At 48.5% G+C, this 25,914-nt stretch overlaps 2 protein-coding genes across 4 annotated transcripts; one reads left to right on the forward strand and one right to left on the reverse strand.

The window, feature by feature from the left end:
• The first annotated feature begins 1,309 nt into the window (after positions 1-1,309).
• tmbim6 (transmembrane BAX inhibitor motif containing 6) lies at positions 1,310-8,045 on the forward strand. Its single transcript, XM_089005226.1, has 10 exons — positions 1,310-1,465; positions 2,406-2,482; positions 2,562-2,670; positions 3,345-3,465; positions 3,548-3,596; positions 5,525-5,622; positions 6,828-6,907; positions 7,055-7,155; positions 7,248-7,323; positions 7,430-8,045. The coding sequence occupies exons 2-10, from the start codon at positions 2,427-2,429 to the stop codon at positions 7,574-7,576; spliced, it is 837 nt and encodes a 278-aa protein (XP_088861352.1). The 5' UTR covers positions 1,310-1,465; positions 2,406-2,426; the 3' UTR covers positions 7,577-8,045.
• Positions 8,046-9,242: 1,197 nt separating this feature from the next.
• nckap5l (NCK-associated protein 5-like) lies at positions 9,243-22,741 on the reverse strand. 3 transcript variants are annotated; one of them, XM_089005216.1, is made up of 13 exons: positions 18,395-18,718; positions 17,217-17,292; positions 16,957-17,088; positions 15,439-15,507; positions 15,328-15,366; positions 15,110-15,229; positions 14,948-15,028; positions 12,820-14,882; positions 12,608-12,728; positions 12,450-12,522; positions 11,333-11,581; positions 10,184-10,341; positions 9,243-10,081 (listed from the first exon to the last, which is right to left on the reverse strand). In XM_089005216.1, the coding sequence occupies exons 3-13, from the start codon at positions 17,080-17,082 to the stop codon at positions 9,842-9,844; spliced, it is 3,339 nt and encodes a 1,112-aa protein (XP_088861342.1). In that variant the 5' UTR covers positions 17,083-17,088; positions 17,217-17,292; positions 18,395-18,718; the 3' UTR covers positions 9,243-9,841. The 3 variants fall into 3 exon arrangements, with proteins under 3 accessions (XP_088861342.1, XP_088861326.1, XP_088861334.1); XM_089005200.1 differs by having other exon boundaries at positions 14,948-15,229; positions 18,395-22,741; XM_089005208.1 differs by lacking the exons at positions 17,217-17,292; positions 18,395-18,718 and having other exon boundaries at positions 14,948-15,229; positions 16,957-17,210.
• Between the last annotated feature and the right edge of the window lie 3,173 nt (positions 22,742-25,914).

Raw genomic sequence — 25,914 nt, forward strand, 5'->3', positions numbered from 1 at the left:
CTCCCACCGGTATCACCTCATCAGCATTACGAATGTTGCCTAACCTGTTTTGCCTAAGCAGGCTATTGTATGAACGATCCAAATTGAACCTCACCCCACCAGACCGGTTTAATGAAGGATTTTGTTGTTTTATAAGAATCGCTTCTTTTACCCCCTTTTCAAACCATCTATGTTCTTTCGCTAAGATTTTAACCTCATTGTCGTCAAATGAGTGGTTGCTAGCTTTTAGGTGCAAATGTACTGCCGATTGAGGCCCACTTGTATTATCCCTGCGATGTTGATAAAGTCTTTTTTTGAGAATTTTTTGAGTCTCCCCAATGTACTGCTCTTTACAATTTTCATTCTTACAATGTATGGAATAAACTACATTACTTTGTTTTTCATTTGGTAGCCTATCTTTTGGATGCACTAATTTTTGCCTTAACGTGTTTATCGGTTTGAAATAGGTAGGAATTTTATGTTGCCAAAGGACTCTTTGTAATTTTTCAGAAACTCCTGCAATGTAAGGTACTGCTACTCCTCTCCTTTTTGTATCTTGAGAATTATTGGTTTCATTCCCTATTCTTTCTTTCTGACATTTGTTGAATGACCACTGAGGGTACCCACAGTTTGTGAGTGCTCTCCTGATATGTTTTGACTCCTTTTCTCTACCTTCAATATTAGTTGGTATTAGTTTAGCCCTATGCTGGAGGGTTCTGATAACTCCTAATTTGTGTTGTAAAGGGTGGTTAGAGTCAAAAAGTAAGTATTGGTCAGTGTGCGTAGCCTTCCTAAAGACTTCTGTTTTTAGCGCTCTGTCCTCTTTTATAATTACTTTACAATCCAAGAAGGCTAGTTGGTTCTCTTTAATGTCCTCACGAGTAAATTTAATGTTGATGTCTACAGAGTTGAGGTGATCTGTGAAGGATTGAATTTCTTGTTTTTTTAATGATGACAAAAGTATCGTCCACATATCTAAACCAGAGTCTAGGTTTTGTCCCCGGGAAGGATGTGAGGGCCTGTTTCTCCATCTCTTCCATGTACAGATTAGCCACTATGGGTGAAACTGGTGAGCCCATAGCACAACCATGAATTTGTTTATAAAATTTCTCCTGAAGTGTGTGCCGGTGCTTGTGCGGTTGCGTGAGCGTGCATGCGTGTGTTTGTGTGTGCGTGGGCGTGTGTTACTTCCGGGTAGAGTGAACGCTCGCGCTGCTCACCCGCAGAAAAATATTTTTTTATTATTATCCTGTGACCGTAAAGTGTCCTTGTGTTTTAAAAGACGTTTATAAATTGAATGTAAAATTATTATAATAAAATTAAATTGGTCAGAAAGCCACAACGCGGAGGTGACGTAACCCAACGATTACTTTGTGCGTGCATTAGTGCGACTCGACCGAGCTTTTTGACGCGACTCCAAGCAAAACCGAGAAAGGAAAGGATTCCGCTGAAGGGCCAAAGCCATCTCGGGACGTCAGGAACGCAGGTCGGGTGACGGGGGCGCACGCTGTGTCGCCGAGAAACCTCCAAATATCGCACGGATGACTTGACGTTTTCCAGTTAATTGTCGAAATGTTAGCATTTGTGGCCGCGCTTAGCTTGGCTGGCTATTCGACGAGCGGCGGGCGAGTGTCAAACAAAACAACAACACAAACCGCTTGCCACTCTGAAAATGTTTTTTTCTTTCGATTTTTTTGTACATAACGTACACAGTCTTGTTCTCGAAAGCGACTGGATTCCGGTGCGGTGGGCGACGTTTGCTGCGAGGTTTGCTAATACATGAAAGTTCGTTGCGTCTTGTGTGCTGCCGATCAACAGTCGACATACACCGGTTTCTAAGGCAAGCGAGCAACCAAAGAAACGTTTCTCAAACATGACGTGACGCGAGAGAACAACAAAAGAAATATGATTCGTGACGTCACGCTATTAACAAAAACAACGACAAGAAATAACCCCATGACGTGATTTTAGTCGGGGGACTAAAATAAGAAGGTCTGTTTTGGATTGCGCTAATCGATGGATCGTTGCTTTTAGGTAATGCTGCAGGCTCGGGCAATAGTTTCAACCTGTTCCCCTTTTCAAAATGGCGGCACACGTTGTTTGTTTTTGGACTTTGACACCCCCCGCTCATTTTTTTCCGTATTGCATCGATTCTCAAAAGCTCAATTGAAAACGCGTTAATAATAATACATTTACTTTTCAATCGATGAATCAAATAATCTAGTATCAAACCAATTGACAATTTTGTGAATTTTTTTCCCATTGCACAATCAACGATAGCATTGGCGTTTACAACATTTGCAATCACTCCCTCGCCCATGGCGGCCTCCAAAATGTCGGCAAAAGTTCAACGGACCTTTTTTTCATAACATTCTTGGCTGGAGGTACAGTGAGCGCTATGTAATCGATTTTTTTTCTTTCCCCAGATCTCATCTCGTTGCAGCACCATGAACGTTTTTGACCGCAACATCAACTTGGATGCTCTCTTCAAGTTCTCCCAAATGTGCGGTTGGTTGCGTGGCGTCAGATGTGTCTGACGGGTGCCCCGGTCCTCAGCTGTTTGTTTGCGTTTGCCCTGGCAGATCTCATTCCACCCAGGTGCACTTGAAGAAAGTCTACTCCAGCTTGGCGGTGTGCATGTTCTTGGCTGCGGCTGGCGCCTACACGCATGTGGTCTTGCGCCTCTTCCAGGTACTCTGAGTCCGAACGTGTGGTCTTGGGTGTGGTGCGCTTATCGCCCAACGACTGACGCCCAATGGTGTGCTTTGGTTTGGAAAGTATTCAGGGTGCAACCTGTACCTTACAGCCTCCTTCCAAAACGGAGTTTTTGTGGCCACGTGCTGATGAAGGCCGGTCGTCGAGGGGCGACACAATTAGTGGTTAGCAATTTTACAGCCGCTTGACGGAGCTTTATGCATATAACGTCCATCGGCCAGGCTTCAGTGTTTTTGGTCCCCATTTCAAGCAATACTTATTCCGAGGGGAGGGGGTCAAAGCGCGTAGCCTGGAGGACAAAGGCCGCCGTCCGTCACTTCCTCTCTCCATTTGTAAAGTCATTTCCAAACGTGCTAACGGTTCAAGTTAAGCGTGCGGTCAGGCAGCAGTCTTTATGGGGATCTGGGAATGGATTATTCTAATTTTAATGGTTTCCTATGGGAAATTAATGTTTGGTATACACACGTTTTGCCTTACACACTCTGGGCACCAATTAAGTTCATAAGCCAAGCTACCACTGTATACTGTGTTTTGTAAAACTACATGGAAGGAAATTGTCGGGGTTGCAAGTGGCAGAGGTCCCACGTTTGCCAACTGGCCAGCGGTGGGCCAGCGAGGGGGCGATATTTGACATGTGGCCCATTTGTCAGGGTGGCGTGGTGTTTGCCCTGGCGTCGATGGCGTTGATGGCGTGGCTGGCGGTCACACCGCACGATCCCCGCACGGAGAAGAAGCGGCTTGCCATCCTGGCTGGATTCGCCTTCCTCAACGGTTTGTACCTCGTCCCCAATTTGAGACTGCGAGTAGCAAAATGGGACTCAGCTCGCTCTTTATCCGCCGGCTTCCCATTTAGGCGCTGGTCTCGGGCCAACACTGGACTTTGTCATCGCCGTCAACCCCAGGTATGACCGCCGCCGTTGTTCAGCGTGACCGATCGAGTCACCTCCAAAGTTAGCTACGGGACTCCGGCTCGCGTCGTCCTTTTCGGAAGCGCTTTCCTTCGTGCTGATGGGAGCTCGCCCTCGATGATTTCGGGCTTGTTTTCTTGCGGGTGAGATTAGAAAAGGAAGGAAAGTCGACGCCTTACCCGTTGGCGGCGACAACCATGCTAACGCTCACACGCTTCTGCCCGCTGTCTGGCACCTCGATGTAGCCCAAAAAGAGGCCGTATTTCGTTGTTTTTATTTTTACACTTGGCAACCCGTGTTTGGTGACGCCAAGCTTTTTCAGAGCTGTTCCCACTGGTGAACGAAATGTCAGCTTTGCTTTAAAGGACAACCGACGTCTCCGGACAAGTTGTGTCCATAATTTGTAAAATGGCTTCACATGACTTCTACTGAGCGTATTTTACAAAGATTCCACCGCATATAGCTATATTTTACGTTTTAAGACTCGCGCTGAATATTCAGGAAGTCTTGTTTTTGAGTTGGTGACAAGTCCGTACGTGACGTCACTGAAGGAATGCCCCTGACCGAAAAAAAGACACATTGTAGCAGTCCTTCCATCACGGCAATGTATTTTGCTGTACTTGTTTGGTCTGAAAACCTCGTGTTGCACCAAAAAGCCACCAGAAGAGGGTGACCACAGCAAATCAGTGTCCTCCATCTTTAGAGGTTTGATCTGCATGTTTGTTTTGGCCAAGCTTCCTGACACAACCCTCTGTATTTATCTGGGCTTGGGACCGGCACAAGAAGACTTATGTCCTTTTGTGGCTGCACAACAAGCAACTCACTCAGTAAAAGGCTCCCAAACACAAAATGGTCATCGGCACAGCAACATTGAAAAAAGCAAAAACTTTAACAAACGTAATAAACATGTTAAAAGCCAATTTGCCGGGAGAGGGGAGCCGTTGCGTGTTCACACGCCGCCATCTTGGGAAAACAAAAATTACAAAGAATATGACAACACAAAGACACAGAGATTCATTTATTCTTCAGCACTTGCTGTACCCTCTTTGTGATGGCATGAAGCAGTTCTAGATGAAAGAAGAGAGGATCAACGCATCCATTTCAGTAGTGGATCAGGGACGTCATGGTGGAATTTGCACGTCTACTACAAGCTAAATGTTGAAAGCAAACACGCAGCTGTAGCATCCATTCACGAAAAGACATTGTCTCACATCTCCTGTCCCACATAAATCCGCTTCAATTCCAAGTCGCGACAGTTCTACATACGCATCGGCGCTCCTTTTTTCTTATCGCGGGCTCCTCAAGCCATGCATCCATCCAACCGCAGACTGTCCCAACAGCACCGCTGAACAAAGTGGGGCTGTGAAGATGCTGCCCATTACAGGCGCAAAAAAGCACAATGGCCCCACAACTGTCCAGTGATGACAGGCAAATGGCACCGACATTCCTCCCATTCAAAAATAGTACTGACACATTCATGCTACCGAAAGGCGCAACCGCTCAGCACAATCTCCTCCTTGATGATTGTCGTGGCCATATCCGTTCCACACGACGCGCAACAACACAAAGTGACAAAAGAAAACAAGACAAAAACAACAAAAAAGCAAGGCTCTTGAGAGCACTTGCTCAAGGCTGCCTACTCAGGCACCATCTTGAAAATCCCCCTGAAATTGGGGGACTGTCGTCGGCTGATAGTGAAGCAGAGCTACGATTCCCACCAAAATGTGCTTCACGAAGCTTCAAGAAAGCGTCAAGTTGACTCCAAATGGAAAAAAAGGCGGGTTTCCCCACATTGAGGTCCCCATCGCGCTCCCAGTCGATGGTGAACACAACAGCGACGGAATATTTAGTGTATGTCGCCATTTTGGCTCATGTGCAATAACGCGGTGGATGACCTTTTCATTTCCCATGTTTGTGTTTAGCATCATCGTGACGGCCTTCATGGGAACGTCTGTCATTTTCATTTGCTTCACGCTCAGCGCCCTCTATGCCAAACGCAGGAGCTACCTGTTCCTCGGAGGTAAGCAAACCTCATTTGTCCGCGGGCAGCGCACGGAAGACTTGCTTGTCCGGAGCCCCACAAACTTTGCTCTCCACCTCGCCCTTCATTTTTGTAAATAGCTTTTCGCGCACGTTATCGTCTTGCTGTTTCTGGAAAACTTGCTGTTCATTTGGGGAGGGGATATGATGGTTGCATTTCTAAATGGGGAATGAAAGTGGAAAAAAAATCAAGAGGGTCTTTTGATTGACGGGCGCTTGACAAATTCACACAATTGGAGCAGATAACTCATCACCGTTGTCAACTCAAGTTGATGAACGTCTGTGTAAGCTCTCAGTTGTACAGGAGTGGTCCATCGAGGAAAAGGTTTCTTCAGCCGTCATCTGTACTTCTTTGAAAGTGTCGGATGTTTCGCTTCTTATCCAAGAAGCTTCGTCAGCGAAATAGTCTTTTGATGGTAGTTTCGGCCCTATATATATATATCCTGATATATCATTTGACGACAATGAGGTTAAAATCTTTGTGAAAGAAAATAGATCGTTTGAAAAGGGAGTAGAAGAAGGTATTTTCATAAAACGGCAAAATCTTTCACTAAATCACCATGGCGGGGTAAGGTTCAATTTGGATTGTTCGTACAACAGACTTCTTAGGCGACATAGGCTTAGTTATGCTGATGAGGTGATACCAGAGCAAATGGCGCAATCGGGCCAGTCGTAGACCTCATACTCAGACAGGACAATAGAAGTAATCAGTCAGGACAATAGCATTAATCAGTGTAGCCGCAGGGAGTAGTCCTCTGCTCCCCCCAACCTGAGAGCGGGGGTCAATCATAGCAGAGTCTGACACCGCCACGTCTGGACAGTAGGGATATATATAGGGCCGAAACTACCAGCAAAAAAATTTAGTTCGCTGACGAAGCCTCTTGGATAAGAAGCGAAACGTTCGACACCTTCAAAGAAGCACAAATAACAGCAGAAGAAACCTTTTCATCGATCAAGTTGATGTATTGACGATCACTGCCCCAACCCCCGTGCCGTGACGGAGGCCAGAAATGGCCCCTCCGCAACCAAGTATCGTGGTGCTCCGGACCGGGACCTCGGTCACATGATGTTCGGTCAATGCGGTTGTCGCCTGAAGTCCGGTCGCCGCTCTGTTCCATTTGGGCAAGCGTACCTACCCGCGTGTTGCAGTCAAAAGCAAACCTGTGTATAATTTGTGATGGGCAGGCATGCTGATGTCCGGCGCTTCTGTTCTCTTCCTGGCATCGCTCCTCAACATGTGGTTCGGGTCCGTCATGCTGTTCAAGGTCAGTCGTCGTCGTCGCCGCCTTCAAGCACAAGTTCACCTTTCTCGTTTGCCCAATTGAAGCGAGCAAACCAAGCCGATTTCGACAGGATGCCATTTGGTCACTGGAGGTACTTTCTTCCTTCCTGATTCCACATCTCCTTTGCAGGCTCACATGTACCTGGGCCTGCTGCTCATGTGCGGCTTTGTCCTCTTCGACACTCAGCTCATCATTGAGAAGGTGGAGAATGGAGACAAGGACTACATCTGGTGAGTGAGCTTGTCTCCCTTGTCGTCTTCACCCCCTACCCACACACGCACACAAAAATTGCATAAACATTGTTGGACGTGGCCTCGCGCAGGCACTGTGTGGACCTGTTCCTGGACTTCCTCACCATCTTCCGCAAGTTGATGGTCATCCTGGCCCTCAACGACAAGGTGCGTTTGTAAAAAGGGCGCCCCCGTGGGGGCTCTTCCCCAAGGGGGGGGGGGGGGGGGGGGTCCGCCCGAGCCTCACCTCGTCTCTGTTCTTTGGTTCTTTCAGAATAAGAAGAAGGAGAAAAGTAGAGGAGTTGGTGTGCCAGTGCAAAAGAGTCGTGCCAGGTTGCGCCTGCCTGCCCGCTCGCTACTTTGGATTGAATTTCTGCGGCCGACTTGTTGCGATCTGACGCTCGAATCGCAAAAGCTTTGATCTTTCTTTTCCCGTTTAATTTCCAAGGGCCGATTGTTTGCGCATCCGCGGCGTTTCGTTCTGTAGAGGCGCGAATCGGCTCGGCTCGCATCATCCAATGATGCCGGACTCCCATTCAGCGAGTTGAAGGAGTACCGGCTGAAGTTGAAGTTGGGCGACTGCGCCTCCACTTAATGAATGTCACCCTTTGGTTGAGTTTTTGTTTTAACTTTTTCCTCAACGTTTAGCCGTGTGTTATTTGTATATGATGTCCTTGCAAGTCGTGCTTTCAATTCTCTTCGATTCATCCCACTCATGTACTTTATTGATGGCGCTTTTTCTTTTTTCCTTTCCACCCATGTCGTATACCACCCATGTCAGATAGTTTGCCAAATGAAGTCAAGTTAACGTTGTGTTTTCCAGCCCAAACTGAAGAATTTATTTTATCCATGTCTACGACGCATTAGCCCAAATAAATGTGTCAAAAGCACAGGTGAGATGCCCTGGTGGTGGGGTGGGGTTTTGGTGGGCCTGCAATCAAAGATTTCCATCAAACCTTGGACAGGGCAAAAAAACTGCCCAGGGTAAGGGAGGGACAGGAATCCCAGATGTCCGCTATTTAGTGGAATTCTGCTATTTTTTCCCCCCAAGGTGATATTTTCTATTCATATAAAAGTTCTTCTATTTTCGTAGACAACCGCTAAAACATTTATTTTGAAGGGTGATAGGATGATCAGAATGCGAAGTGCTTGAGTCTGCATGCTTTCGTGTGTTTTGGTTGATGTCCGTTGCTTCCGTAGACAATCGGGATCGTTTGGGAGGAAACTACCGCGAGACCGCGATACAACGAGAAAACAAATGTGGCAGCTCCCTTACCGCGCTTTTTCCCAGTAAACTTGCGCTAGACATCGTCGCATTTTTAGTACTTACGTTTAATGTGTTAATAGTATAGACAGTGTAGGTTAGATATCTATTGATTTTGTTTTGATGTAAAGCTTACATGCACGTGTTTCGTGTGCTTGCTCGCTCGGGAGAGGAGCACGCGACCTTTCACATTGTAAAGATGTCGTGGAAGAGAGATATCCGACACGAGTGATAGTGGAACGGTGACGTCTCTGGATGGAGGGATAAGGAATTCGTGGAATTGGGCATGGTAAGAAAAACAAGTCGAGGGATGCCCGCTTTCAGATTTCATATTAAAACATCAAAATCCGGCCGGGGAGAGCTCTTTGCAGTCTGCTGTGGAAAAGTGATCAACTATGGTGGCAAAGGTTGGCTGTCACCCAACAGCATTGTAAGTGAAGCAAACACGCAGAAAAAAAGATTTGAGAAAGCAGAATTACAAACAACCTGCTGAGTCATTCCATGTTATTCTTAAATTATTAAGGAAATTATGATAAAGCATGTTTATTACTGTTGGCCTGTAGTATACCATGATTTAATTATGATTCATAATACTTGTACTAAACTAACTAAAGACCTGATGGGGGATGACCAAAGTTGTTGAAAACTCTCTATAAACATAAAATAGTATTTGTATAATTATGTAGCAGATATTTAATATGCAATCTTGCATTCATAAATCAACAGCCCCCTTTAACCACTGCTAATCTGTTTCATTTTCCTCTATTTAAATTTCCCTTGGCTGGGATCCCTGGAGGGAAGAAAAAACAAAAAGCACATGCGAGAACATGAAATGCATTTAATAGAAAGTGGTGGCCAAGTCCATCCAGGGGGGCTTTCGTCTCAAGGATTAGATTAAATCTAAACTTCCATTTTCGACTTCCATTTTGCACAGAAAGTTTACAAAAAGAGACTGGTGTACATTAAAAAATAAATGACCAAAAATGATCTTATTGCTGTAAATATTAGCTTGAAATGCATTGTCGTTTTCAAACACTTGCGTTTTGTTTTTCCCTGACAAACTTGTGGTCGCTAAATGATCAAATCAAATCGTTTGTAAAGACAAGATATGACCGTTTTAGCAAAGCAAAAAAAAAAAACATTCCGACAAACATTCTTTTCCAACTTTTGGAGAATCTCCTGTTTGGTTTCTTGAATGAAACCAGGCATTTTGGAGAAGCAGGAAGATCGTCATCCTCCTGCTTGCAGGAGGACCGGTTGAAGTTGAAGTGGTGCAACTGCGCACCTTCACTTCGGCCCATGGTGACCTCACGCATTTGCGGTCCTGTACACGCGCCGGCTCCATCTGGGCTTCATTTGGAGATCCTGAGGAGAAGGGCGAGGCGGGCGTCTCTCTCGCCCGCTTTCGAGTTAAGGGCAGGCTCACCCCTGGCTGCCGCAGGAAGACAGACTGTCGTAGAGCGAGTCGCTGAGGGACTCTGGTGTCTCCAGAACCGGAGGCCGGCCGGGCGATAGCACCTCCTGCAGGTCCAGCCCGGCGTCCCGGCTCACCTCTGCGGCGGCGGGGCGTGTCTTCCCTCGGCTCAGTCCTGACGGGTCGGGCGCGGGTGGGACGCCCGGCTCTGCAGCGTGGCTGGATGACGGGCCACCGGTCTTCAAGGTCTGGGGAAGCGGGGGTGAAATAGCGGGGAGGATCAGGGTCTATCATCGCCACCCCCACCACTGGTCAAATTGACCGTGTGAGGATGAGGCGGGTGCGCGTACCTCTCTGAAGGGCGCGCCAAAGGACAGCACCTCCTGGTCTTCCTCCTCCACGGACAGGTAGACGTCGGCGGCGGCTCCTGTGGGAGTCTTGAGGTTGGGGAAGGTCCACGTCTTGGAGCGGGGGGAGAACACCTGCGCCCCGGGGGCAGCGCATTTATCTGTCAACACACACAAGTGACACAGAGCGCTGTGAGGGCACGCCAGGCGGTCGGAGGATAGCAAGTTTGGAGACAAACGGCCATATTGTTGCGCGATTGATACTCTTTTCAGAGCACTGGTTCTTTTGACTCGGCTCACCAAAAAGATCCGGCTCTTTGGCTCCTCAGTTTGTTTTTTGTTGCTTTTACTCGTGTAAAAAAATGCACTATATCAAATATTTTTATTTATATGGCTTTATATGTGCACAGAGAGCATCCATTAACTTTCACGTTCCCTGTGGTTACTCTGGTCTGATGATCAGGTGTCACTAATTTGTTTTTCATATTAATAATGCTACGTCTGTGTAAGCTCTCACTCATGCAGGAGTGAGAGCTTCTTCAGCGAACTAACGGCGGATAAGAAGCGAAACGTCCGACACCTTCAAAAAGTACAGATGGCGGCTGAAGAAACCTTCTCATCTATTAATAATGCTATCATACCAACGAGTAAAAAATATAATAACAGCATAATGTAATAACATTTGTCCACCTGTCTGTCCCCCCCTCCTTCTCCTCACTGCTACGTGTGTCTGCAATTCTCCCCTCCCTCCTCTACAACGGATATCGACCAATCACGTGCAGATTTAAGACGGGTTGGGAAAAGAGGACAAAAAAAGTTGGCTCCCATTTCCGGCTCCTTGTTAGAAACCGACTCTCTCTGTTCACTTCAGAGATCCGGCTCTAAGAAGCGACTCGTTCGCGAACAACACATCACTAGCGACTGACGACGTTAGCAAACCGGAAGGGAATGCCAACAATTCGATGTTTGGGGATTCTTCTGCAATCTCAGTGAAACGTGCAAAATAGGACAAAGAAATTAGCGAATTGGAACATATCCACGTTTGAAAAGAAGTTTCAGTCTGTGTCCTTTTCCAGTCCGAGCCAAGCGTCTTTGGTGACCCGATTTGGGGATTTTTTTTTGCTTTTCTTTTGCAAAGTGCGCGCTGCTCACCTGGGCCAAGCAAGCCTCTGGTCTCCATTTTCGAGAGGCAACGGGCGTCGAGAAGGGCATCGGCGTCGTCCTGTGACGCAGGCTCCCGCTCCAAAGTACGGGCACGTCGCGCCGCCCTCCCCGGCGAACACTGGGGCCGCCGCTCGGCCCCGCCCTTGGGCGGCGCTCGTCCGGTCGCCCCGCCGCTGCCATCGGGGAGTGGGATGGTGCCGATGCCGCTGTCCAGCGTGTAGGTGGACGCGCCGGATCCTGGCAGGAGTGGGGGTTGGTCATTGAGCGCTTCATGGTAAAGAAAAAAACTAAAGTGGACAAACGACGAAAAGGTTTCTTCAGCCGTCATCTGTAATTGTTTGAACGTATCGGACGTTTCGCTTCTTATTCAAGAGGCTTCGTCAGCGAACTAAAGTCTTTTTGCTGGTAGTTTCGGCCCTATATATAATCCCTACTGTCCAGACGTGGCGGTGCCAGACTCTGCTATGATTGGTTCCTGCTCTCAGGTTGGAGGGAGCAGAGGACTATTCCCTGCAGCTACAATCATTACTCATATTGTCCCGATTGATTACTCCTATTGTCCTGCCGTAGAGGTCTACGACTGGCCTGATTGCCCCATTTGCACTGGTATCACCACATCAGCATAACTAAGCCTATGTTGCCTAAGAAGTCTGTTGTACAAATGATCCAAATTGAACCTCATCCCCACCATGGCGATTTAGTGAAAGATGTTGCTGTTTTATGAAAATGGCTTCTTTTACCCCCCTTTTTGAACCATCCATTTTCTTTCGCTAAGATTTTAACCTCATTGTCGTCAAATGAGTGGTTGCTAGCATTTAGGTGCATATCTACTGCAGATTGAGGCCCACTAGTATTATCCCTGCAAAGTATTTTTTGGAGAACTTGTTTAGTCTCCTCAATGTATTGCTCTTTACAATTTTCATTTTTACAATGTATTGAATAAACTACATTACTTTGTTTTTCATTTGGCAGCCTATCTTTTGGATGCACTAATAGATGTACAGTGGACAAAATGGACGTCCGTCTGCCTACTTCCACTTTTGGAAACCAAACCCGTCAGTCATGTCGATGGATGTGACCCGGAACGTGCGGCAGCCGGTCTCACCTGCAAAGTGTTGGGAATGAACGGAATGGGCAAGTTTCTGATCCGACGGGATCTCCGACGGTCGACGGGATGCCTGCGGGACAAAAGCATCTGCTTTGTTTTCACCGAGGCTTGAAATAAGACGCCCCCCCCCCCCCTCTCCAAGCGCCATGACAAACCTGTTCCACATCGTCGCCGCCGAAGACACCGTGACTTTGGCGAGCAAATACTGGCTTTGACGTCTTGCAGTCGAAGGAGAGCCTCCGCCGCGGCACCTCCGCCTCTTCCTTACCATCCACTCTACAAGCACCAAGCAGGCATGAGGGCTCAGATTGGGGGTCCCTCCCCACTTGCCATTCGGGCTCTTCAATCAAGCGAAAAAAAAGTGCACCTGTTGAGCAGCTGTTGCATAAAGCTGTCGGGACGGCCCCCCCGGTACATGACGGCTAGTCGCCCCCGCGCCGGGTCCATCAGCACCCGGCACGAGTGGGCGCCGGCTGACCTCTCCACATAGGCCCGTTCCTCCTCCAGCGCCCGGCGCAGGCCCTCCGCCTTTTCCATCAGCGTGGAGATGTTGAGGCCCTCCAGGCCCTCCCGGCAAGTGCCGGTCGCCTTGGCCACCGGGATGTCGATCATCCTCTCCCGTCCGTTGTCTCCGCCTTTGGGGGCGTCGCCCTTGCGGCTCAGGGCCGGCAGTTTGCTCTTCCTGCGGCCAAACCAGCCGGCGATGCCGTTGGAGGCCTTGGGGGGGGCGCGATCCTGCTCCTGCAATTTCAGGGCGTTCTCCTCGATACCTCGCATCACCTTTTGCTCGATGGCCGAGCAGGGGGGTTGGGGCGCGGGTGGCGCCTCGTCGATTTCCGCCGATGAGGGGCCGTCTCCTGGCGTGGGCTTCTCCTTTCCCTTGGCGTCGGGGGCTTTGGCTGTCAAGTGGGGGACGGGGTCCTGGCAAGCTTTGGACGCGGACTTTGCCGCCACTTGCCGTCCCGGTCCGGCGGCATTGAGTGAAGCAGGACACTTGAGGCGGTCGCCCGTCGGCGCGGCGTCGGTCCCAGTCTTGCGCTTGGGGGGGGTTGCGGGGAGGGGGTACTTTAACCCGCTGCCGCCGCCACCGCCCCCGACTCTGCACAGCTTGGCCGTTTTGGCGGCGTCGCCGTCGTCCGCCTCTCTGGAGCACCCCCGCAGGTCTTCTGAGCTCCTCAGCTTGCCCAGCGTCGCCAGCCTCTCTTGGAAGGCGTGGTGACCGCCATCGACTTGCGGGCGGGCCGTCCCCGCCACGGGACTCTTGGGGATGGAGGACGAGTTGCTCCTTCGGGTGGGAAGCGGGGGCTGGAGGGCCCGGCGGCCCCGGTACTCCGCATCCTCTCGGGTCTGCGCGCGGACCAAGGCCAACGAGTTGGGCAGGCTGTGGTGGCAAGGCCACACCGGATCGTTGTCATCGTCGTCCAATGGCGGCACCGACGGCGTCTTTGGCTGGGCGGGGACAGCGAGGACGCTTTCGGGTAGTGATTTAACCAGTTTGCGCTCACCGCCGCCGCCTTTGCTCTGAGATGGAAGAGGTGCCCTTTGCTCCATCGCAGCGTCGGCAGCGAAGTCGGGCGGCAGGTCGCTCACGTTTTCATAATGGGGGATGCTCCGAGCCACTCTGGGGGGCGTGTTGGGTGAGGGGGAGACCATCTCGGTCAGGGTCGCTTGCACCGAGCTAGCGGCGGGGTACGACTCAGACCTGGCGGGCGGCGGCTCGGATCTGGCGAGTCGACGGGTGGGAACGGGAGAGCGGTACACCTCGTAGTTGTTGGTGCGACAAGGGATCCTGGAGCTGCGGGTGAGTTGGGGGCTCAGACGGAGGGCGGGGTCAGAGCCCTGACCACCATCCCCAACGGGAGGGATCTTCAGGAACTTAAGCAACTTGGACGGCGACTTGACAGCTGCGCTCTTGACTTGGCTCAGGCAGGAAGGGCTTGGACTTGGGCTGGGCGGGGCGCCGGCCGGCGCCGCCTCCGCATGGCCTGCCTCGGCGGACGGAGGGAGGCCACCCTGCTTGGGTTCCACCCCTGCATCGGCGTCGCCCTCGCCGTCCGACGGTGAGTCGCCGCCGCGGCCTGCGAGGGGCTCCGGGGCACCTCGGCGGTGCAAGCAGCAGGCACCCCCACCTTCACAGGCGGCCGCCCCATCCCCATCGACGCGACCGAGCGCCTTGTTGTCGGGGCAGGGATGGGGACAGCGACAGCGCGCCGTCCCGGTTCGGCGCCGCAGTGTGTCGGCCGAGGGCAGCGCCCCCCCATAGTTGCAGAAGGCCAGACCGGCCGCTGCCGGGTGGAATTTCAACGGGTCTGTCTCCTCCATCTTGCGCAGCACCTCCAGGATGTGGGCTTTTTTCTTGAAGAAGGGGGAAAGTGCCTCCATGGAGGGGGCGGGGCCCGGCGAGGGGTGCCGGCTGCGCTGCCCCTCCCCCTTTGGACACAGGCGCACGTCAGCGGGCAGCGCCCGAAAACAAAGCGGACGGCGACGGGCGTTACCTCGGCTTGCGCTCGGGTCCCAGACGCCTCCAAACGCGCGTCCGAGTCGGCGGGCGGCGGTACCTTTAAGTCGGGGAGGACCTGTCGTGTGGGTGGACAACGCTCGTGACGCTGTGCCTCAAAGTGGCCTTTCGAAAGGGCTGGCAAATTTACTCTTCTGACCTGGCAGCAAGCAGTCGGTTGGTCAGGCAGCTTCTGCTGAAAAAGCTCGCAGAGGGCTCGGTTCTGCTTCTCCAGGTCCAACACCAACATCTTCAGCTTGACGCACTCTTCCCTCAGATCCTGTGGCGACGACAGACGGATGGACGGACACAAACATGGCGAGCAGGTAAACACATGAAAACACATCAAGTGGGGATGCGTTGGGGTTGGGGGGCTACCTTCTGATTGAGGAGCGCCTGGACCACGTGGTTGGCCACCTGCAGAGTCAGGAAAAAAATAGATGATGCATATGAGGCGATTGGAAGCTGGGTGGGGCTGTTCCACGTCACCTCATCCAAGCACCTCTCGTACGCTTCTCGCTGACTCTCGTTCGCCAGCATCAGGGCTGAATTTTCCGCCTGGGGGGGGGACACAAAATCCACTGGGTCAGACTGGCCCAAATGCGCTTTGCTTTCCAATTCCGGGACCAGCAACACTTTAAATGACAACCGACAACTCCGGACAAGTTGTGTCCGTGATTTGTAAAATCACTTCAAATAACTTCTATTGAGTGCATTTTACAAAGATTCCACCGCATATAGCTAAATTTTACGTTTTAAGACTTGCGCTAAATATTCCGGAAGTCTTGTTTTCGAGTTGATGACGATCCCCTACGTGACGTCACAGAGGGAACGCCCGTAACCGAGAAAGCGACACACTATGCATTTTGGGTACTTTTTTTCGTCTGAAAACACCGTGTTGATCGTGAAATTAGAAGGAAAACTACATAAATAATGCGATGGTGAATCGCGGTAACACGCATAAGGAAGGTGTAAGTTGACACAAATTCCCAGCGGACAAATAAGCCCATTTCCAACGGAGCTGGTGCACTATCTTGTGCATTTTCTGGGCGCTACATTGGTCCAGACGGCTCAAATTGATACGGAAGGACTTCTTTAATCGATTGCAAACATTTATGCTTTCCTCTTCAGAACTATTTGAATCATATTCATAACAGGATGAGTAATAAGAAAGCATCTTCTTTGAATCTGAACTCTAAAGCCATTGTTTTTGTCACGGTTTGCGAGGTGGTGATGGCGGGTGCGAATCCCAAAAAGCAGGCAGGAGGGAGCAGGAGGTTGTTTGACAAATTGTATTAAAATAAGGTCAGCAGGAACAAAATGTAAAACATCAAAATTATCTGAACAGAAAAAATACAAAGTATCAAAAGAAGACCAAAAGTAAAAGTCTGCCAAGGTTAAACAAACACATGCACTGCATACACAATGCATGCAACAAACATGCAGCAAACAATGAACCGACACCGGATGGTCGTGCCGGGTGTCATTTTAAGTGTCAGTGATTAAAACGACCAGCACCTGCGAGGCTGCAGGCAGGGCTGACGTCGCTACCCGTTGGTCGCCAATCTGATCGGGACGACCAGCACCTGTGCAGGTGCAGGCGGGACCGACAGCGCCCCCCGTTGGTCGCCAACCAGATCATGACAGTTTTGATTCTGGAGGAAGGCAGTGTGTGACCAATAGTGACGTCCCGAACAAGAGGGCGGGACTTTCTGAATTTGACCAGTTCCGAGCTCATTTTGTGGCAGTTTTGGGACACATTTTTATTGGTGTTTTGCATTTGACTAAAAATATCAGCCTGCGTGTTTTGGGTATTTTAGATGCTAAAAAACGTTTTTCAGACGTCAATTAGGAAACAAAAAAATGGTGTCTGTTGTCCTTTAAAGGCGTTTCAAGAGGGGCAGACAGAGAAAGTGGGGTGGGGGACAAAAAAATCCAACACCCATGTGATTGGGTCTGAAAACAAAAGCGTGGCGGGAATGGGGGGCGGGGGCGCCTTTTACTCACCTCCAGCTCCTTGAGGCGCTCCACCAGCTCGCCCCTGTTGTCGTCCGGGTACGACTCACTGTCCACCTCCTCGTCCGAGCCAAAATGGTTGCGCCGCATTCCCGCCTCGGCCGACATCGTTCTCATCTAGAACTGCGGATAGGCGACGTGTGGTCAGCCGGCCCGAAAGCGGCGTCGCTGGCAGGAGCTGGCGGATCAACTCTGACCGGGGCCGGGGGAGAGGGGTCGCCAGCCCCTTTGTGGAGGACGCACGCGTGTACCTGTGCTTTGGTTCCCCTCTGAGCCGTAGCTGTGGTGTCAGGCAGGCGTCAGGCGGGCTGTCCCAACTGCGAGGAGCTGAGAAGGCAAGACCCCGCCCCCCCAAAAAAGGACCACGATTAGCTATGGGTGGTCGTTTCAAATGATGTTGCCTCCAAATCTGTCCCTTTTTTCCAGGCGAGCCCGCAATCTCCCGAGTTTGCATCGACAAAGAGAGGAAGGAGGCCATTTTCAAGGGCCCATCCGCCACCAGAAGGCAGCAAGAAAATTGTCCCATCACACCTTGGCCCTGCAGGAAGGTGAGCGGAGGAACGTCCTTTGGGGAGAGCGCCGAACCCAAAGCCCCCCCACCCCTCGGCCTTCAAGACACCTGAAATGGAATATAAAATCGACTGAGCTCGCTACAAAGTCAGACACGACATTCTGAGTTGAGAGAGGAGCCGCAGGGTCGTAGAAACGGTCCAGCCGTCGGCCAAGATGCTCTCCAACAGCCATACGGTCACCGTCCGGCGAGACGCCGAGCTGTCGCTTTCCCGAAATGGGACACTGCCGGTGAGTTGTCAGCGCCTTAATTCCTCCTTTCCGAGCGAGCCGCGCCTGATCCTTGTGGCTCAGGTCAAAGTGAAATGGGATTAGAGGTGTTGGGCTTCCTTGACCCCCCCCCCCCCACACACACACACACACACACGGCTGGGGTTTCAGATGACATATGAGTGGCTCAAGCGGGCCAGCTGCAGGCGACGGCGGCAAACCAAGGCCACGTCATGACAAGAACACTCCTCCCAAGATCACCAGCGAGACGTCTCATCAGTTTTTTTTTTTTTTTTTTTTTGGGGGGGGGGGGTGTGAATCAAGGGCCACGCTGACAATGAGCGAGAAAACATCGCCTGAAGCTCAACTTTGGGATGAATGTCAAAGAGACGTGACGAAAGCAGGCGGGTGGGCCGAGTGGGGGGAGGGGCTGCTTCGCTTCCTGTTTGACGTTTGGCTGCGCCGACCGCGACCAACGACACACACGGCGTCCGACACACACGCGGCTAGGAGGAAGTGCATCTCCATCGTTTCTCGTTTTGGTTGGAGACAAAGAGCCTCGTCGTCTGTTTGGCTCAGAGCAAAAAGAGGCTGCCCGCCTCACCGGCACACACCCCCCATCGCGGGACTCAAAGAGCGCATGGCCTACCTTTCCTGGCATCCGGTCAGAGCCGAGGAGGCAACCTGCCATTTTTCGCCGTCAAGAAGGACAAAGCCCAAATGCCTCCGCCATTGTTCCGTACCAGGGGGGGGGGGGGGGGGGTTCAGGCCGGCAAGCCCTTCCTTCTTCAGAGCCTCTCAGCGACGACAGCTGTGGACCCGCCCCCTCCTCGATGGCATCCCGCCTCCCCCTCGCAACTCCCGCCTCTGCTTGACGTTAACCCAGCAGTCGCCAGAGCCAAACCAGAGGGGTGGTGGGGGGATGCGGAGGTGGCTGGTGAAGAGCACAAAGGAATGGCAGAGAGGGTATCCTTACTGCACATGAGACGAAGGGGGGCGGGGGGCAAAGGGGATGGCCTCTCTGGCTCGCCTCTGTGGGATGGTCACGTTCTCTACGGGTCGGGGGTGGCTCTGATGAGGGCTCCAAAAGCCAAAGCGGGAAAAATGACGCATCCTCAGCCGGTACAAGGCCGTTTCATTTCTCACAAAACAATTTCTTTGACTTTCTCAGGATGGTCTTGTGAGACTATTTTGCGTTAGCGCTGACTGCCACTCTGAGAAATTTGGGGCATGGGGGAGCCGGGGTCAAAGACCTCTAAAAAAAATACACCCACTGAGATTTAGCGCACGTCGCCGCCGAGCAGCCAACACGCAAAGCATCATGGAAAGGTTCAAGGAAGAAGCCATCTCTTGACCTCCCGGAGGTCAAGCGCCATGTCATGGGGACGCTCACACCCATCCCCAAAGGAGCGGCCATCAGCCCACGTTCACTACGGCCAAAGCGCCTTGCTCGCAGACAAAGCCGAATGAGTCCAGCAAATTATTCCATGCCTTTGACTGACAGAATGGATGAAAGTAGACTGAAAAAAAGAGAGTACAGTAAAGTCTCGTTATATCGATATTCTTGGGAGTCGGAAAAAATATCGATATAACAGGACTATCGATATATCCGATCCTGTGGGCATGTAATTTTCTCCTTGAGTTCATAGAAATAATATCGTAATAAGCAGTACTATCGATATAACCGATATCATTATAACGAGACTTAACTGTATATGAGGGGTGGCAGCACTACCCCGGGTGTCATCGGGCACTGGGGAGTCAATTTGGAAAAGGGGAGTGAATGGAAAGCTAAGCAGGCTTCTCTGTGTTGCTTCGTGCAAGCGGGTTTGGTAAATGATACAACTTCTGGATAGAGCTGAGGTTCTTTATTAGCCATCTTGGTCGGAGGGAGAAGGCAATTGACGTGAGCCTCTCATAGACTCTCGTACGACTGAGACTGACTCGCAGGCGCATGCTCCTTTTGGTCTATAGCCAGGCATCACTAGTCGAACAAGCAAATACGATTTGCTCATATCATTACATCTTAATTTAAAGGAAAACCGACACCTCCGGACAAGTTATGTTCATAATTTGTAAAATCACTTCAAATGACTTCTACTGAGCACATTTTACAAAGATTCCACCCCATATAGCTATATTTTACGTTTTAAGACTGGCTTTGAATATTCAGGAAGTCGTGTTTTCGAGTTGATGACGATCCCTTAAGGCAGGGGTGTCAAAGTCATTTTTTTGCCGCGGGCCACATTGTAGTTATGGTTTCCTCTCGAGGGCCGTTATGAATTTGGGGAATCCATTAGAATGTTTAAATCCCCTCAAATATTACATATAGAGCACACAGCAATGAATGAATAACTCAGAGAATAATGACTTTTATTGTGGTTGACATCCAAAAATATGAAATTTTGGCTCAGATTTTAGCAATCATTATGGAATTTAACAAGTTTGATTTGCTTTCGCGGGCCGAAAAAAATGATGTGGCGGGCCGGATTTGGCCCGCGGGCCTTGACTTTGACACCTGTGCCTTAAGGGATGTCACGGAGGAAATGCCCGTGACCGAGAAAGCGACACACAATACATTTTGGGTACTTTGTTTCGTCTGAAAACACCGTGGTGATCGCGAAATTAGAAGGAAAACTACATAAATAACGCGATGGTGAATCGTTGTGTGTCGCAGCCAATTGCGGTAACATGCATAAAGAAGGTGTAAATTTACACAAATTCCCACTGGACAAATCAGCCCATTTCCAATGGAGCTTGTGCGCCATCTTGTGCATTTTCTGTGCGCTACATTGGTGTCCAGACGGCTCGAATTGATACGGAAGGACTTCTTTAATCGATTGCAAACATTTATGCTTTCCTCTTCAGAACTATTTAAATCATATTCATAACTGGATGAGTAACAAGAAACCATCTTCTCCGAATCTGAACTCTCTGAAGCCATTGTTTTGAATCTGGAGCGAGGCAGTTTCTGAAGGAGTATCCTGGCGTGACGTCCTGAGTGCGGCACTTTCTGAATCTGCCCAGTTCCAGATGCTATAAAACGTTTTTTTCTGATGTCAGTGAGGAAGCAAAAAAATGGTATCGGTTGTCCTTTATTTCTTTACTTTTAACAAATGTAATGAATTTAATTATGGCACAGTTTTTTGTGTGCGCCGTAATTAGAAAATTTAAACTTTAATAAAGTCTTTCCAAATTTTCCATGGATAAATGACACATTCACATCTTTTCATCGTGGTTTCAATCAGTATCTCAGGTGGTTTCACTTTCCCTGAGGGTTTTCGGATAGCATGTCCTGGAATTCGAGGTGTCACAATGGATGGACTCGCAGCTTCGTGAGGTCCTTCAACATTTTCTGTTCCAACAGTCTCTGTTCGTTGACTTACTATGACTGGTTCTTTGAGATGATCTCTGCGGTTTCTCCTTAAAACAGCACCTTCCCCTGTCTGTACATTGTATGACCTTGGTTGGACCTGACACAGAGCAGTCCCTTTCTGTGACCATGTGTGTGTTTTGTCTTTGTACTTTACTTGGTCACCGGTGTGTAGTGCAGATAGGGTCCGTCTTCCTCTGTCATGGTAGAACTTCTGTTTTTGTTTCTGTTGTTCTTTGATATTCCTCACTTTCTTCTCTATTGTTTTTAGTTGGTTTTCCAGGATGGGTAAGTTGGATCTCAGCACACGTCCCATGAGTAGCTGGGCCAGGGATATACCACACTCGAGTGGCGTTGAGCGGTAAACCACCCATCTCCAGTTGTCTGTTCCACTGTCTGTTGCCTTGTACATCAGCCGTTTCGCAGTCCTGACAGAACTTTCCACCAAGCCATTGGATTGTCGAAAATGTGGACTCGAGTTTATGTGTTTAAAGTCCCACTCCTTCAAAATGTTCTGAACTTCTCATTGGTGAATTGTAGACCGTTGTCAGAAAAAAAACGTGGTTTGCAATCCCGTTTCTAGCAAATATGGCCTTCATGCACGTTATCACTGCTTCTGGTGTTGTAGCGTGCTGTCTGAAAACATCTGGATACAGGGAGTAGTAGTCTGTGACCAAAAGGCAATCTTTACCCTGACACGAAAACAGGTTAGCACCCACCTTCTGGTATGGTATTTCTGGGGTTTGGTGTGGGTGTAGTGGTTGTGCCAGTTGATTTGCTTGATATTTGAGGCACATTATACATCTCGACGCTTGATTTGTGATGTCTTGATTCATTTTAGGCCAGAACATCCCAAATTCCCAAATGTCCTTCGGTAATCTTTTTGAGCATTTCCTTTATCAAACTATTTGCAATGACAATCTTACTGCCCTTGTATATGATGTCACCCACTACAAATGACTCCATCCTGTAGTTCCAACATTCTGCTGCGTCTGGTGAATAATTTTGTTTCACTGCGGGCCATCCATTTTTTATTTGTTTCAGTGTCTCATCTTAGTTTGTCTCTATCCGTATAATCTCAATCTTTGCATCTGCAACTGGTAATGCACCTGTGATCACGTGTACGTAAGCTTGGACTTCTTCATCCAGTTTAGCCTTTGAGTACTCTTTTGGGTCAACAGCTATGGATACTGTGTCAAGCTGTATGCATCAGTTTTTCAGGGGTGTATGCAACCTTCAGTGAGTAGCGTTGGAGCCTGATCATCATTCGCTGTATACGGAGTGGACAGTCATTTAGTGGCTTTTAAAACAATGCTATTAAGGGATTGTGATCAGTCGCTACATTGATTTCTTGTCCTGACACAAATTGATGAAATCTCTCACGGGCATACGTGATGCTTAGCATTTCTTTTTCAATTTGTGCAAAACGTGTTTCCAGGTCCGTCAACGAGCGTGATGCATATGCTATGGTTTGCCAGTCCTCATGTTTTTGTAGAAGTACTGCATCTAGCCCACTCTGTCATGCATTTGATTGTTTTTTTCTGGATCATAGAATTTCAGTACTGGTTCCTCTGTGAGCAGCTTCCTTAATTCAGTCCATGCCTTTACGTCAGCGGTCTCAAACTCCGGTCCTCGAGGGCAATAGTCCTACATGTTTTCCAAGTCTCCCTGTTGCAACACAGGCTCAGGTGCGTTGCAACAGGGAGACTTGGAAAACATGTAGGACAACTGCCCTCGAGGACCGGAGTTTGAGACCCCTGCTTTACGTGCTCATGATTCCATTGCCATTCTTAGGCATCCCAGCCAAGGGAAATTAAAATTGAGGAAAATGACACAGATCAGCTGGGGGTCAAGGAGGCCGTAAATTTATGAATGCAAGATTGCATATTAAATATCTGTTACATAATTATACAAATACCATTTACAGTGAGACCTCAACTTACGAACTTAATTGGTTCCCAGACAGTGTGTAAGGCGAAAAGTGTGTATCTAAAAAAAAAATAATCCCATAGGAAACCATTAAAATGGGAATAATCCGTTCCCGGGTTTCCATAAAATATGCTTTTCAACTAAATAAGCCTTAAAACTACACACAACATACCTTATTATATGTATAATAAATGTGCTATTGTATTGTAATGAAAGAAATACACTGCATTGGATCATAAAGTCACTTTATTTGCATTTGTGATGCTCATTGATGACTTGATGGAATGGCGTTGGAGGTCGAAGGTCAAACGGAATTGCTGTTTGGAAAGAGAGGCACATTATATGAGGACTGTAATTAAAGAAATAAACTGTGCTGTAAAATAAAGTTTTATTTACCTTTTTGATGGTCGTTGATGGCTTATGGAAGGAGAGTCACCTTCCATAAGGACTGTTGGTAACTTTACCGGTCGTGTGCTTCCGCTGAAGATCACTCCGCCAGCCGTGGTGGGTGTGTATCATGAAAATAGTGCTTATTATAAGGTTTAATTTTCAGAAATTTGAAGTTTGTAAGACGAAAAGTTTGTAAGATAAGGTGTTTGTAAGTTGAGGTCTCACTGTACGGCAAAATGCATTGTGTGTCGCTTTCTTGGTCAGGTGCGTTCCAAACGTGATGTGGCAATCGTCATCAACTCGAAAACAAGACTTCCTGAATATTCAGCGCGTCTTAAAACGTAAAATATAGCTATGTGCAGTGGAATCTTTGTAAAATACGCTGAGAAGTCATTTGAAGTGGTTTTACAAATTATGTACACAACTTGTCCGGAGGCGTCGGTTATCCTTTAATCTTTTCTAGACTAATGCCCAGTACGTGGCGGGCCGCAGCGAAGACCAGGCACCTTCTCCTCGCCACCCGGCGTGGAGTAGTTTACTCACCCTGATGGTCCACAAGCGCTAGGCCAAAAGCCACTTCCACTTAGTGTTGGAAGCAGGGAGTTGGGAAGCTGAACAGATATATTTAGTGATTTGTACTTTAAAGTTCTTGTCCATTTAACTTCACCGTTTTTGGATTTTTTTTCAAAATCGCTGATTTTTCACATTTACCGTTCAAATACTAAGTAGAGATGAGCGGTGAGGCAGCAGCCGGCTGAGCCTCAACATGGATTGCGCAATCACTATGCTAACTGTGCTGGCTTGCTCTGCAGTGAGACCGCATTGCTGTCCTTCTGCATATCACTATTAAAGCATTCAAACACGTTTAGTATATGAACTAAATTTCTACAGTTTAGCTGGTGTATATAATGTACAGTCACTGTACATTATAAACACTGTACTAAAGTGTTTATTTTTATTTTTATCAAAACTCTTGCGACTCTACGGCTGCACAATAATAGAATTAGGGACAGCAAGCTACAGTAAACAGCAAGTAAAGTGCAACTCTCCAGTCATTTTTTCGTGTTGCTTGGCGTCATTTTTAGAATGGAGGATTACATATATAAATTGAAAGAATTTTCTAAACTGGACTTTCAATCGAAGCAGGAGATAAGAATTAAAGGAAGACCAACACCGGAGCTAAAAGGTTTGCTTCAGACAACGGGACACAATACTCGCTCTTTTCAGACGGACTGGTACACACGAAAAGGCTGGCTGTGTGGATGTCCAGCAAGAAACTGCCTTTTCTGACTTCTGTTCTCAACTTATGACAATGTCTGGACTCAAATGGGATATTGCGACCTAAAAAATTTACAACGGAGCCTCATCAAACATGAGAGGTCCACCGCGCACATCCAAAGTCAAATCGCGCTAAAAACATTTGGAATGTCCAGGATCGACTTAGCTTTGGATGAACAGCGAAGACTCAACATCAGCATCCACAATGCTAAGGTAAAGGAGAACCGGGAGATTTTAAAAGATCTCATCAATGCCACCTGCTTCCTTGCCAAACAACAGCTGGCATTTCGTGGAAATGATGAAAGTAAAGGCTCTGCTAATCGTGGCAACTATGAACATTTGGAGACATCCACTGTATTTTCTGGCCTGTCAAACAGAACGATTTAATTGAATAGTTGGTGATGTCATTAGAAATGACAGTAAAAAGGAGATCGGTGCAGCCCCATTTGTTGCTGTAGAAGTAGATGAGATTGTCATTCTCAGCACTGAAAAGACTGAATACAGTCGGAACAAGGACGACTTTCTTCACTGGCAGTGATCTCTATTGAGACATAGAGACTTTTAAAACTGAAGAAAGATAAGGAAGGCTTCTACAAAGAAGTTATCAATGCCTTTCTTCAGAAGGAGCAGCGCATGGACTTCATTTACAAGTAAATATACCACGATAATAAAGTTTTTTTTAATTATTTTTTTCTATGCTACAGTTTGTATACAGTATATAAAGAATGATGACATGACATTTTAAACAAAACACGTTAACTGTTGCCAATCAAATGGTGAATAATCTGACTATGATGACGTCAGTGCCTCACCAGCCATGAACCTCACAGCACGTCACTGCACTGTAGTACAGTGTTTAAAATGTACAGTGACTGTACATTATATACGCCAGCTAAACTGTAGAAATTTAGTTCATATTCTAAAAGCGTTTGAACACTTAAATAGCAATATGCAGAGGGACAGCAATGCGGTCTCTCACTGCAGAGCAAGCCAGCACAGTTAGCATAGTCATTGCGCCATCCATGGTGAGGCTTAGCCGGCTGCTGCCTCACCGCTCGTCTCTACTTAGTATTTGAACGGTAAATGTGAAAATTCAGCGATTTTGAAGATCCAAAAATGGTGAAGTTAAATGGAAAAGAACTTTAAAGTACAAATCACGAGATAAATATATTTATTTTTTCATTTGATATTTCCATGAT

The sequence above is a fragment of the Hippocampus bargibanti genome, linkage group LG01, assembly GCF_051943395.1.
Source record: "Hippocampus bargibanti isolate YZ-2025 linkage group LG01, ASM5194339v1, whole genome shotgun sequence".
In the NCBI taxonomy this organism is placed as follows: Eukaryota; Metazoa; Chordata; class Actinopteri; order Syngnathiformes; family Syngnathidae; genus Hippocampus; species Hippocampus bargibanti.